A 15310-nucleotide genomic window follows, 5' to 3' on the forward strand; every position below is an offset into this window, starting at 1 on the left:
TTCCTTGGGTGAAGAAGTTGAAGAAGTAAACCAAACATAGTTTGTGCAGTCTATGTAAAGGACCGATATTTTGTGACAGAATTAAAACAGAGGGAGAGTGGGAGTGGTCAGTGGAAACCTTTAGACAGCTGTGTAGCAGACCCAGGATGGAATGATACGGGTTTGTACAGAAAAGCTACTATCACCTGAAAGATGATCACCAGTAAAAGAGACCTCTCTGAGGAAAAGAAAACTATTATTCTTTTGTTTGCTTAAACGGGGTTGTGCCTGTCAGATAAAAGTGTGTGCAGATTCAATTTCTTGTTTCATACAGTCTAGAAATTTTCTGTTCACAAGGTGGTTCTTGCATTGGTTTCTGATTTACAATAGGAATTATTTCTTGAAACCTTTGAAATAGCAGGAGTCTTTTCAAGAGTGTAATTAAGAGGTAAAAACCTTCACAAAGGCAATTCCTATAAGATAGCAACTTCTTGTATTTATTATGTTTAACTATGCAGGTGGCATGATTTCTGGAAGCCTCATTAACCCTTTGCTTTAGGTTAGTTTAGATGCGAAAAACTGAAAACAGGTGACAGGACTCAAATCTCTGCCTTTTGTGGTTTTACTCAAGAAAGGCAGTCATGTAGAGGGGCAAGCCATACTAACTGTCTTGCTACCTTAATCAACGTGAAGAGGATTATGTTAAAATCATTTTTATATAAGAATACATATATAATTGTGTGTGTATACATGCTCACACAAGTTTTCCATGTTCACTCATAATGCAAATTCATCACAAATTTTTGCACAAAAAGGTATTTCTGGATGATATGCTCTCCTTATTATCTAGTTCCAGGCTCAAAAATGACAGTATAGGTATCAATATCGATAGATACATCAATTGATGTTAAATGGCCTGTGGCACACAGAACAAGAACTGATGTATTGCAGGAATAAGCAACAATTTCTTCCACTTTCTTGTCCAAGTTGTAATATTGCTGGCATGCGGAATGGCATGACAAGTTTGAGTGATAAATATTCATGAATTTCTTAAGGCTTGATCTACCTCTAGAATAGATCAGTCGTTTTCAGACAGCAGACATTATTCAATAAACACTATAGAATGAGAAATGGGCACAAAAAAATTAACCAGAAGACCCTAAGATTTGTGAATTTCATCTTCAACAGCAAAAATCTATGAGAAAACCTTATACTATTGCCTCAAAACAATGTGTGTTTTTTCTGTCACTGAAGCAAAAAATAAGATTAAGCAATATTAAAATCTTCTCCAATTTTATAAAAGACTTTGTAGTTCAATAGTCAACAACAGTGACGTGCTATTTTGATTAATAAATGAGTTCATCTACCAGAGTTTGGACAATGATTGCGTAGGGCTGCAGTATCCTTTGTGGCAGGAGGATTTAAGCAAGTAACCAGAACATGTTATTTTGAGATGTAGTTTTGATCTCCAATTTCAGCAGAAGGATATCTTCAACTTACAATTTTCCTCTGAAATCTGGTGTGAATACAAATTATCTGGATTACTAGTCCTAACAATTCAAATGGCATTTATTTCTGTTAAGCCAAAAAGAGGAAAATACATTTGCAGGTACCATGATTGAAAGGAACAAACACACAATCACTGATGTGTCACAACTTAGATCTTGGCAGCAGGGTTTGAAGTATCACTTGAATCCTGTCTTCCCTGCTACTCACCTTGAGCAAATGTATTTCTTTAGAACCAACTACAAGCAGTTGGTCTCTGGATTTTGTGTTTCCCACAGCACCAATATCTCCATTCTGCTTTTAAGTCAAGAAGCCTCTTAGTGATTTTGAATATACCTGTATAGTCCAAAAACCTTTTACATATGTATATTGATTTGTTTTTCAAATATCATTATTAATTAACAGCTTGTTTTCTGTCCAACTTTTTTCATTTAAAGTATGTATTTGTTTAAATAGGTATGTTTTTTTTCTTTTTCTGTAGTGTAATTGTCTTGTCATTTCTAATGACATCCCTTATGTACCAGAATTGGCATATAATTTAAGTATTTTTGAACAAGAAAGGATTGGTAAAGCAGGCAATGACATATCAATATATTTTTTTTATTTTTTCCCTGAACATGTTAACACAAATTTTATATTACTAGCACCTGATAAGTTGCAGATCTCCATTTGTGAATGTTGCTAAATAAAGGAGGAAAGCATAATTGGCATTGCTGACGGAAAAGCAAAGCTTCTGCTATTCTTTTATTGGGACTATTGCAATACAACCGTTTGCAGGGAATACTACAGATGAAACTGCCCTCGCTGTTTATTTTCTTGTTTACACATCATTGTTAATGAGCAACTTTTAGTGCCGCGTTGTCAGACACAGAAATAGTCAAAATCAAGAACAGATCGGGCGCTATCTCACTGCCCATGCCAAACCAGTCATGAAGGACATTTAAAAGCAAACATTATTTACTGTATCACCTGGTTTCATTCCTGTAAAATTTAAGAGGACTTTAATAGTAGAAAATAGGGCAGAATACATCGCCCATCTTCCAAAGCGCTGGAAACAGTTGATAGAGAGAAAAAATAAACTATCTTTTCTCCCTTGACAACCTGCAAAGTTAGAATTTAGTGAAGCAAATTAATTTGACTTTACAAGCAACAAGATAAGAAAATAGTATCAATTACACTTGCTTTAAATTTCCTAACAGGATTTGTAAATAGCTTAAATTTTATTTTTAAGATATTTCAGTATTTGTGGAGCACCTGATGGTGACACTGAGTTTTACATAGAAGATTATCTAGTAATCATCTCGGATGTTCTTAATAATTGCCTGGCTGGAACTGGTCAGCAAATGGATTTTTCATCTTCTCCCTACTCCTCCAAATATTTGACATTTCATTCTTAATCTGAACAAAGTGTTGAAGACTTTGAAGGCACAGAGTTCTGAAATGCTTCCAGTTCAGGCTTGAAATTAAAAAGCCTTTTTTTTCAGAAATGTTAACTTTAAACAATTTTTTTCCATTTTGATGCTTGTGTTAATAATACTGATCTGTCGTTAAAAGGCGAAACAACTTTCATGAAATCACATTCTCCCAAGAGAACTGTTTTCATGAAAAGACAGGAGCTTTAGTTGTGGTTTCCCATGTCACACCCCATGATAATGAAGCCTACAGAAGACATTATTCTTCTTAGGAAACCCGGTACCTCAACAGGTACCCACAAACTCCCTGAGGAGGAATTCTGCACAGTTTAAATCAAGTTTGTGTGTACCCATGCAGGTGTCTGTACACATACGCAAAGACGTCTCAAAACTCGCCATTGCAGTCTCCTCATTTTATTGCATGTCTTAACCATCCAAGCTACTAGAGCCCTGGGGCACACTAGATAACAGAAGAGTGACTGAAACATGGAGCACTAGTACAATATCAGACCACCCCTCTCAGTCACAGACACTTTTCTAGCTTGATAAGCAGCTGGGAGGAAGAGAGGGGTGGAAGGTTCCCTAAAATGCATGTGGTACTATTTTATTTGGGTGCAGTCCCTAACTCAACCAGCTGTAGAGCCAGTTGCTTTCAAAGCAGGGAGCAAATAGACTGAACTAGATTAGCAATTCCAGCCCACTGGGTGATGTTTTCTTTCATCCAGTAGAAGCCTCTAGGCATCTGACTCTCTTCCGTCTTCTGAGCAATCTCAAAAGAGGTTTTTTTTTTATCATATTTGTAAGGGACAGACAAATTTCTCAACCTCAGGACTGGTAGCCAAAAATCATCCTGCATGGCTGAAGCCCACCAAGACATACACCATATGTGGGAGGAAGACAAGAAACCGCTGTTGGAGTGGTTAGCAGTGTGGGGCCTCACATTAGATTTTCGAGGAGATCCTCCTGGGCACCATACAGCCACAGACTGTTGCTACAGCCAGCCTAGCAAAGCAAACAGTGCTTCAGAGCGCTCCCCTGCACCGGCCATGACCGTCTGTCCTGCTGCACTGTTAACAGGGTCCTTGGCACTCTTTTGACTTGTGCCAACTAACATTTGCCTGAACTGTTCTCTGGGGCCATCTGGCAGTTCGCACGCCCCTGGGACCATCCCCAGTAGCCTCTCTGCCTACAGCCACCTCGTTTGGGAGGCTAGGAGAGATCAACAGCGTAGCGCGGGCCACTCCAAATCAGTCGGCTGCAGGACCTGGGAGTGTTCTCAGCCACGCCAAATGTGCCAGTCTAGCTGTGGACTCTTGATCTGAGTCTGCAGCCAGATTCCTAGGATAACTAAACAGCTCTTGCTGGCTGTTTTTCCCACCTGTGGGGATTGAGGGTACCCAGTATCAGAGCCAATCTTTGTATAAAAACAGCAGTGCAGCTGGTTGTTGGTGCTTTATGCAATGGGCTAGCATCCTGGCCCACCATCCTGAATGCAGGTTTACCAAAAACACCTGAGCAGCATGTTTGGCTATGAAGAGAAACGCTAAGGATTGAAACTCCCAGAGCTGCAGAGACTTCCCCATGTAAAACTGAGCAGTGGGACCAAACAAATGCTTCTAAAGTGTGACTTGTGACTTCTCTTTTTTGGTCTTGCTGTTGCCACACAGGGTTCTCTGTATCAATCCTGTAGAAGCCCATACAAGGGCAGAGCTGAAAGTGAGCTGTGGGAACTGCTGTGCTGGTGTGTTGTAATTAAGCTTTTACAATAGTCCTAGCATTTTCCCCTGTGGACTGAAGGGGATATCCTGCGAAAAGGGCCATGTTTGAAAAACATGGCTCACAATAGCCAGCTATATTTTCATTACATCCACTTTTCAGAGCCAGTTTTGATGTTACTTGCCATTACTTAAATGGGGGTCTAGCCCAAGTCCTGTGAACAAACCCGTGAGAGGGTCCATGTCACCACATGCTAGCAAAGATGGTGGGGCTGCAGGTGACCCCCTCCTGCCCGTTATACCCTCCCCAGACAGGCCCTGTCCCCAACCTCTGTCCATCATTGCTCTGTACCTTGTGGAGAGGCTTGTCTATGGCTCCCTGCATAACAGAACCAGGTCAGGAGAGGAGCAAGGTGGTAGGAAAGGGAGGAGCACACCCCTTCTTTAATCTGCCATGTGCTTTCACTTCTCTGCCTCCCCTGCCTGTTACATATAGCCCCTTTTCATTTGGTTTTACCTCTCCTATTTTAAACTTAAATGTCAGAAGAAATATTTTGTCCTTGACTTCTTTATCTGTCATTGTGGCTTTGCTCTTCTCCGGTCCCTTTGTTGTATTCAGACCCTGATCCATTGTAAGAAGAGGCAATCCATGTAATAGCTGTTTATTTCAGAGGGGCGAATGACCTGGGAGAAATCTCCTTCCTGATCCCATATCTAGCGTTTGATTTAACTCTGAATGGATGAGCAAGACACACCAAGAAGACATTAAGGAATTTCTTGATCACAAGATACATCCAGGTTGTAGCTGGGCTTGCTCTTGAGAGAAGACTCAGAAAGAGGGAAAAAATATATATTCCCTTAGAAGCCTACCAGTGGCGTAAAACTAAGTATCCAGTCATACTGAACTGATAAAAAAATGCAAATCAAACATTTTTCAAGTATCTACCCTCACTCGTTCCAGAGTACCAATAGATGAGTCCTGTTTACAATTCTGCATGTATAATATCTTTTCATAATTTATGCACATGGTTGTAGCATTCACAGTATGTCACAGGAAACACCAATGGGATATAGTCCACACAGCTCAAGCATTTACTTTGAAAGGTTTGGACATTTTAAGTGAGCTCATGGTGAATTTCATACTGGCTGCTTTATTTACATGCTGCCTATCAGAAGAGATCAAGCGTTTCTGTTTCCCTGAATTGGCTCTCTCTGGAATATAATAGCAGCTTTCAAACTTACCACGTGTTATCTATATATTTTCAATTATAAATAGGGTCATGTTTGTGAGTTAATGGGTTTAGTTCTGGAAGTGCCAAAACTTTGATCAACACATGTGAAACAATTGGCTGAAAACAGCGATTTTGATCAATGCTTTCTACATCAGTGTGCATTACCTACAGTATGACAGGAAACATAACCAGTGCTGCAACCTTTTAATATCTGCAAGAGGGAAAACGGTACTTGGAAATTTTGAAAAGATAAGATAACAAAAGAGCACTTCAGGCAGTACTTCTTAGGAGCACTTGCAGGATACATAATCCAGTTATAGGACCTGCAGCACAAATCATCATAGCTTCTTGATTTCTTCCAAAGTTTATTTAAACAATAATCCAGCTACCTAGAATCTCATTTATATTACAGCAGTCCTGTTTTTCTTTCTATATGTTGTGTGTTTTCTTTACAAAGCCAGTGGTGGGTTTATATTTGGAAACTTCAGCTATAAACAAAATCAGTTCCTTGATTTGCTATCGAATATTGGTAAGGTAAAAACCCTGGTCTCACTGACGACAGCAGAAGTATTGCCATTTCAGCCACAGGGTCACATATAAATGACTGACTGTTGGCTTTGCCATGCAGCCAGGCATCCTGTGAGTAACTCCTGTGAAGTCAATGGGGATGTCAGAACTGCACAGGCAAGCTTCGTATTGAACAAGATGTTAACTGTAATACAGGAACACATTTAGGTTGAATAAAGCCTCCATTCTTTAATCAGTGTAACTGTCAAACTAAGGCAACTGTAACTTCTTAGTTTACATACCAGCATCACCCAGGGAAGAAATTTACTCCTGACTGAACACAAAGAAACCCCATCTACTCATTCAAATTATACCTTATTTGAAAACACAGGCGTAGCATGGTTGTTGCCTGGGGAATGGGGGAGGTACAGCATGAGTATTTCTAAACATTTCCAGCCTCACCCATTTGTTGACAGACCCTTGAGTTATTTTGGAAGCTCCGTCTCTGCTGCCTGCCATGTCAGTTATTATATTGAAAATTTAATTGTACAAGGGCTTTGACACTGAACTTTATAAATTTGTTCCAACTGACCTTGTCTCAGTAATTTGCCAGCCTGGCACGGAGCCTTAGCAGTCATTATTTGTTCTCATGCAGTAGGTAGGAGCAGCATGGAGCAGGAGATAGAATGGACCCGACATTTTACATGACTGTAAATGAAGAAGCAGCTTTAAATAAAAAGAATAATATGCCCGCCACAAACAGTATTGCATTTCTCTCAAACAGACCGAATTTAGGTTGTACAGAATTACTTCTTTGTACCCTGGGTGTGTCTGTTTGTTCTGTAATGTTTTCAAACTCTATTTAAATTTATTTCTGTTTCACGATTCACTTAATTACTCCCCTGTACAGACATCTTCAAGAAAAGTTTTAGAACGTGGCTTTCATGTTCCAAACAAGGTACAAGTCACTACAACACATTAAAAGCAGAAAAACTGTATCAGAGTACAGATCACCATCTGGATGTTTCATGAAGTTTCAGAAATCTGAAGCACACTTTTAAATATTTCTCTGAAAGCATCACAATGGGAAAGCAAAACAGAGCAAAAGCAAAAGCCAATGACAATATTTCTAGCGCCACATCTGCTAAAGGTTCAGTAGATTTAATCCTTCCCTACACAAGTGTGAGAGCAGGATATCACCTGCAGACTCTGAAGAGGTACGATGTGCGCTTGAGCTCCCTCTGTTGGCTCTGCAGCAACTGAAGTGTATTTAATAACTTGTTTTTCAAAATACATACATCGCATTAGCAACACTAATCTCTATTTAAAAACATTTTGCTCCACTATTAAAAAATGTGAACTTCAGTGCTGATTAGAATCGTTAGAATAAACAATATGTGAGAAAAGGTAAAACGGGAAGAGACTCAGAAGTGAGTTTTATTTTTGGCTCTTAGAATGGGTGTCTAGTGTATGGAAACCCAAGTGAGCTTGCAGCTCAGTGATTTATAGGTTCTGAAAGAGAATCTCTAACTGAGTTTTTTACACTTTTTTATTCCATAATTTCAAGTAATTGGGAAAGGAAACAAATTCGTACCTGGTCTGTAGAGAGGCTCTGCTCAAAAATGATCAGTGTGTGCTCTCAGTGAGTTGATGGCTCCAAAGGAGAGCTGCCTGCAGCGAGCCAGCTGACAAGGAGACTTGTAAACATGATGTGAGGTCTCAGGCGTGAGGTTGCAAACAAGACGGAAATGTAGAATCTCCAGAAAATGAAAAATGGATGTGGCAACCCATGTCCATCCTTTGGGTTTGTGTTCTTGGTGATAACTTCTGATATCCATTGTGTAAGTCCACTGTTCTTTTCTCAGAGTCAATTTTCTCTATTTCTTTTTCTCCTAGACGTCTGGATGCCAACCACATCAACTATGTGCCCCCCAACTGCTTCAATGGCTTGGTCTCTCTTAGACACCTATGGCTAGATGATAATTCTTTGACAGAAATTCCCGTCCAAGCTTTTAGAAGTTTACCAGCACTTCAGGCAATGACATTGGCACTGAATAAAATTCATTACATACCAGACTATGCTTTTGGAAACCTCTCTAGTTTGGTAGTTCTGTAAGTTTTATTGATTGTTTTTTAGCCACAATCTCCGCTTCTTTGCAGGACTTTGACCATTTTGTGATAAATTACTTGAAGATGCAATGTTTAATTTAAATGTTGCCTGAGACAACCTTTAATAATTAAATATACCCCTAGTCCCTCCCCAGTTGGCAAATGATAGGTAAAGAGGTATATACATGGGTTAATTAAACGTCTGTTTTGTCTTACATTCTTAGTATTAAATTGATATCTTAGGGCTATAAGTCTGCAGTTTGCCGTTTACATTTGCACTAGGCTTAGTGATATTCCTTTACTAAGACATCAATTCCGTTTGTTGCAGAAAATGTTCTTTTTGAAAAATAAATTTTCTGGATTGTATATGTACTGCAAAACAAAATTTTAAAAAATTATCTTGGATAAACAGATTTTTTACATCTTCCTACAGTTAAACTAGCATTTGCTAAATCACTTGTTTTTATCTAGCTTAAAAGTTTCCATCTCCAGTAAAGAACTATGTAAGGGAATTAAAAAAATCACCCTATCTGGTCAGCAAAACAAACAGGAAGAGATGAATTGTGTGCCCTCTAAGACTCTAAGGCAGTGTGCGCTGAATGAGGGAAGATTAGAAAAAGGAAATTAGCTGAAAGCTTTCTGGGTGACTTGGAAAGAATGCCGTCCAGTAGAAAAAGTATGCATTTCCCTTCATAGAAAATATATGTAGTTTTGTATTTTGTTATTTTTGCATACCAGTTCAACTAAATGAAACATGCGTAGCTTGCACCAAAATCTGGAAGGAATGCTATGGAGCATGGTTTCAGCTTTTTATCTTCTGGGAATGTACCAAGTGGAAAAAATTTTAGACTGGCTGGAGAAACTGAGGAGGAGAACTGAGGTGGAGAAGTTATTTCAGGATACTTTGGAAAATGTTAGCATTATTAAAGAGAGAATAATATAGCCAAACTTTACAAGCTGTCTGAAACCATAGTTTGTAAGACATTTAGCAGATTTTAGCATATTCTAGCCCCAGTGTAAGCATTGAACCTGGCACACGCCAGGGTTCTCTATTGACAGTTAAAATCATTATCTCTGCCTAGTGCATAATATATTCATATAAGCATATAGGGCACCAAAAATGGAGGGTAAGAGCTGCCTTGTGCCACAAAATCTTTGCCTTCTGTTTACATTAAGTATCAATCCCATTCAAGTTAAAGAGTGGATGGACTTGTCATTTGACTGAGCTTCTAGGCTTATCTCAGTAATGCTAAAGACAAAAGACTGTCTTGAACATCATTCTCTAGATCCCTATCAGAAATACAGTGATAAGAAGACAGTTAAGAAATGCAGGAGAAAATTATTTCTTTTCATGCCCTGATTGCCTCTGCTCAGTTAGGTTTCCTTATTTTAGATCTGCCTTGCTTATTTCTAATCTTCTGGGCTTCATATTGATTAATAATTCAATCATTCCTTGTGATCTACAACATCTGATATTTTTGGCTCATCGAAATCTTTGTGTGTGGTTCCGCTTTCTTTTGTTTACTACTCTATTCAGTCTGGCAAATTTTCAACTCAGTGCAAAAATGCAGGGTCAATTGGAGCAGGTTTGAAGCTCTATCATTAAAGATCAAACATAATTGGAATGTGGAGATGCACTCTTCATGCTAACTAAAGCATTAAAGGTCAGTGACTACATTTAAAAACAAAGTTGATTAGGTTTCTTCCTAGGAAAGGGAAAATCCACAGAACATTTGCATTTTGCCGTCAGAATCCCTGCCTTTTATGGACAGGTAGACACAATTTCTGTAGGTTCTGCAGAACATTCAGAGAGCCTCTGATCTTTAACATTATTTTCAGAGCAGAATGAAGCTTTGAAGGGGAAGTGCCTGGCAGCCCTTCATTCACAACCCTTCTTTTCTTTTAAAGTACTACTCCTGTAGTTTCCCTCCACTGTAAGGGTAGTGTGTCAAGAATAAAATAAAAGGAAAAATCTGGGAAAAAGGCATCCTTTTTAAAAAACAAACTGAAGTGGCTCCAAGTTGTATCTACTCACATTAGTGAGCTTCACACAGAGTGGGTTTTTTCCATATCAGTCTAAAAGTCTTAGAAATAGGCAGCACTCTGATCCTTCGTGCGGGGCGGTTGGTTGAAATATATAACAAAATTACTTTCAATTGCTAAACATTTGAGAAAATAGTTGTTCATTGTTATAGTTTCAAAGGAAGGCAAGTTTCAGCACTTTTAAGATTGGTTAGTTTACTCATCTCAGTGAAGCTATGAATTTTTTGTCCTATGACTTTGACTCTTCTTTCATTCTGCAAGCCTAATGCCCCTTCCCTGTCTGCCGTATTATCCGTCTCCTCACCTGCTCCTTTTCTGTGCCATACCCTCTAACACCCTCTGAATATATATCTTCCAAATATACACCTCTCACCCCACACACAGTTTTTGAGGCAACCTGTTAATTAACGACCACTGAGAATATGTCTACAATTTCCCAGTATTCAATATCCAAACCCCAACCTGGAACTCCAGGATATACCCTTTTTAAACAATCTAGGTGGTTTTAAAACAAATCCCTTCTATGAAACCAAATGGAAGCCTGCGTGAGTGGGGAGATACCGGGAAAAAGGGGAGAGGGCGGCGGAGGTGCCTCTTATACATGCTCTTGCAAAAGCATGACTTGCATATAATCAGTGCATGCCTGAAAATAAGTTTCTTTTGATTTAACCATCAAAATGTTTTGCTTAAGTCCACTGTGCGCAGTGTGCTTTCCTGACTGTGTGCTTAATGTTCCCCTGCAGACATCTCCATAACAATAGAATCTACTCCCTGGGAAAGAAATGCTTTGATGGGCTCCACAGCCTAGAGACTTTGTGAGTTGACCTCTTATTTGTTTCCTTTTTTTTTCAGTGTTTTCATTAATATTCTGAAAGAATAAAAATAGCCTAAAAGCCAAATGTGGTTTTTGGCTTGCCTAATCGCTACAGGATCTAAGTGATGGTTTACAATGACTCTATGTAGCAAATCCTATTTTTGACTATAAAATTAGTTTGCCTTCTTAATAAGCATTGTCAGTTGATAAATTGTTTGAAGGACAGTTGAAAACTGTACTAAGCATTGAAAAAGAAGTGGCTATTCATGAACAGTTATGTACTATTTATTTGTCTTGTGTAATCAATAAAGCTAATAGCTAGATTGGGAAATTGTCACAGTGAAAAGCTTTAACATTAAGAAACTGTCTCGCCATAGAGGAGGGTTATAAAATTAGACAGTTTTAATTTTTTTTATCCCTGGAAAAAGCAAAAGTGCCAGGTAGCCAAATTATGCATGTGTTTTACAAGGGGGGGAAGAGGAATGTTTCAGTTGGATCCAAGTTCTTGTCTTTAAAGAGCTCTGATAAAGAATAGCACTGGTAGAGACTGAAATTTCTTCAAGTTTTCTCCATAGTTCTGTTCAGACCAATTCAAATTTTCTTGAGTTTTCTAACAAAAAATAATTCTACAGAAGAATACCAAACAGGAACACAGTGCTGATGGTTAGCGCAAAGTATTTCAATACAGAGTTAGTCGAATAAAGATGTCTGCTAGAGTGGACCACAGACCCCAAAAATGCTACAGGGACGGTAAAACCTTACGTATCCTTCCCGCTGGCACCTGCCACAATCAACTGCATCATTTTCAGAGATTTTAGATATTTCACCCAACTAGGACAGAAGCTAAAAGGCCTTTTATGAGGAACAAATAGACAGTTTCAAACATAAATAATGCTAGTCTAAAAGTGACTATTTGCTTTCGTATCCACAGAACTATGTACTGCCCACTTTCATGTTTCATTAAGATCAGAAAGCAAGAAGTTTTGGGCTTTTTTTTTATCCCTAGTTTTGATTACATTGATCCCTTGGCACTGAATTGCAATTTTACAATTTTGACTTTTAGCCGGCTGTGAGTTGAGGGGAAGTCCCTTAGTGTAGCACCGGAAAGGGGGACTGGAAAGGGAGAAGGAAAATGTAATCATTTGTTTTGTTTTTATAAGTGAGATTCACATGGCACTTGGTCAAAAATGGGGAAAAACAAAACAATGGAATAAGTAATTGCAAACCCAGTCCCAGCCACCTGGCATGAGAGAGATGGAAACACAGAGGACAGTCAGGAACCTGGGAATAAGTGTAGGTGCAGCCACTTCACTGCAATAGGAGAATGTAGCACTTGCCTCAAGCACAGTAACTGCATACTGTATAGACTGGTTTCCAGATAGTTTCAAGATCATCTAAAGAGATCTTGGTGTAAATGATGGATGCCAGCTTTAAGGTCATTTGTTTGCATCGAGGCATAGGTCTGGAAATCACATATCACTGGAGGGCAAAACCAAACCGTACATGCCTGTAATCTCTTTTTGTCAATAAGCAGCAGAGAGAGATTTACAAGCAGGAAGGAAAGCCTTGTTGAGTTCAGACAGCAGTTTCCTGCCTGCATTACTTCAGCCTGATACTATTTCAATTTCAATCTATTGTGAACTGTGATTTGTGTTTTGCCTGTTCAAAAAGGTTTTGCTCAAGTTTTTCAGACTATATTCTTCACAAAGCAGTGCCAGAGAGCATCACAGTAAACTGACATGTCTCAATTTTAGTTTCAGGTGTCTCCTGAATGCTAAAGGATGCACACGTCGTGCTAAGGGCAGCCATTCAGCCTGCCAGAATAAAGTCTAATTACTGCTGCAGCATGAGCAGTTCTTAAAGCAGAGGTCACTACCCTAGCTAAACTACCATTTTTACAATTTGTGTGGTTAGAAACATTCTCCGTATGAATGTTGACAAATCTTAAAATTAACAATACAGTTAATGGTAAAGTTGAACTTACTGTGTGTTTTCCCACTTGTTTTAGCCAGAGGAAAACTTCCCCTAATCATTTTTACCCTCCAAACTCCAGTATCTCTTATTTTTACCACTTAACCACTGGGAAAAATCTCTTCAGAGATTTTTTCATCAGGAAAAAAAAAAAAGACTAATACAACTAGACAGTGAGTCAGAGGCAAATGAAACCTTTAGAGTGAGATGTATTAGCCATGTAAAATGCAGCTCACTGTATAAAGTTGTTGAATATTCTGTTTGAAAGATTTTTTTCCCCATTAATACTTTCAAGTAATGAAAAGGATGGGCAATTTACAAAACAGCAAATCCCTTAGTAGTATCTGAATCCACTTATGTTCTTTATTGCAGAATAGCTAAGATATAACTAAAAATAGGATGCTGATAAAAAATAGGAATGATAATGTGCCCTAAATAGAGTTTGTTGGAAAACATCCATACACTTCTGAGGATTTCCTGGCTTTTGGCTGTATGTATTTCTTCAATGCATGGAAGATGATATTTCATTACAAATGCCAACCATTCTATGCTATCCATTATGCAGTGCATAACCTAAATAATAAAATCTATTTTCACACAGAGATTTAAATTACAACAGTCTGGACGAGTTCCCCACTGCTATCAGGACACTAACAAACCTAAAAGAACTGTAAGTACAGATCTCATATTAGGAAGGAGGATGTTTTGTCTAGTGTGTGATTATTTTTTTTAATGCTGGTGATTTTATCAGTAATACTCAAAAACTGATATCCTAGGAAAAACTAATAAACATGCCAACATGCATAAAAGATCATTTTCAAGCTTCAGTTTAGAGCATTCAGGTTCTGACAACTTTTACTTTTATAATGCATTGTGCAGTGGGTTTTTCCAGGAACTTCATCCTTGTAATACAGTAAATAATAAACACTTTGAGTCCCAAACACAACAGTTGGATTTTGCAAACAATCCAATATATCACAGTCTTCTAGTCTAAGAAGAAGAAAGCGTGGCACCGTTATTAGTCCATCAGGTTTAAATGTCTTTACCTTCTTCCCTCCCTCCCTCCCTCCCTCCCATTAAATTAAAGCAGTTTCTTTTCAATATAAATAGTCCTTTGTAATGCTGTAAATAAAACACTTCTGGATGCACAGACATAGTTTGCGTTACAAAAAATCAACAATGAAAAGAAACCAGCCAAGTTTATTGTAAGAAACAGCTGAATTATAAAAAAAGAATGAAATTATATTCACACATCATACATGCAATGTACACATCAGTGCGTATGTTCAGAATTCTTTCCATTTGAATTATTTACCATGTTACTGGTACCATCAGCATAGATTTTTGAAAAAACTAGGTAATCATATAGGAGTTGGACACGGCTGTACCCCTGCTACATCATAAACTGATCTTAAAGCCACTTTAAGTAGTTACCTGGGATTTTTTCCAAAGCAGGGATCCTCAGGCAGTGCTGACTCCAGTTCAGCACCTCCAGTATTGGCAGAGAGCGGCTCTGGAGAAGGGAGTGGGGCTATGAGTTTCTCAGCCCAACTGTTCTCAGCTGCTGTTACGTCATCTGTCGGCTAAAATAACTGGTGTGAAATCCAGTGGCCTCAAAGGATTGGTTTTTTGCTGACCTCTGGAGTCAGTAGCCAAATGTAGATAACCCAGGTTTGCAGTAAATGCACCTTGCCCAGTCCAGCAAACGGCCTGATGTACTTGAGATTACTTACTGGTCCTGTAGGACTTCACCTCTAAATATCAAACTTTTCAGGTAAGCTGAAGGTGCAAGAATCTTTGGAGTGTGAAATTGCAACCTGACGTCCCAAATCCAGCACAGACCATGAGACCATGTGCTTCAGTGCTTTGTTTGGGCCCTGGAAGCCGATCTTAGAAGCACAAGGTGTCCCCCACAAGGTTGTGCATGTCCTGCCATTCTCACCCAAGTGGGAGCCCAGGCCCGCAGAGGTTCAGCTCATTGCAGGGCCATCTCACTGGGTGGCACCTCATGTTTCTCTCAGA

The 15310-nt window shown here is 38.9% G+C and overlaps 1 protein-coding gene across 1 annotated transcript in view; it reads left to right on the forward strand.

Annotated features, from left to right (window-relative positions):
* The window catches only part of LGR5 (leucine rich repeat containing G protein-coupled receptor 5), an 88715-nt gene that overhangs the window by 55981 nt on the left and 17424 nt on the right, over positions 1–15310 (forward strand). The window contains exons 5-7 of the mRNA XM_075149899.1: positions 8248–8463; positions 11247–11318; positions 13890–13958. Of these exons, the coding sequence (XP_075006000.1) occupies positions 8248–8463; positions 11247–11318; positions 13890–13958 (357 nt within the window). The remainder of the gene's footprint in view (positions 1–8247; positions 8464–11246; positions 11319–13889; positions 13959–15310) is intronic.

The sequence above is a fragment of the Calonectris borealis genome, chromosome 1 (genome assembly GCF_964195595.1).
Source record: "Calonectris borealis chromosome 1, bCalBor7.hap1.2, whole genome shotgun sequence".
In the NCBI taxonomy this organism is placed as follows: domain Eukaryota; kingdom Metazoa; phylum Chordata; class Aves; order Procellariiformes; family Procellariidae; genus Calonectris; species Calonectris borealis.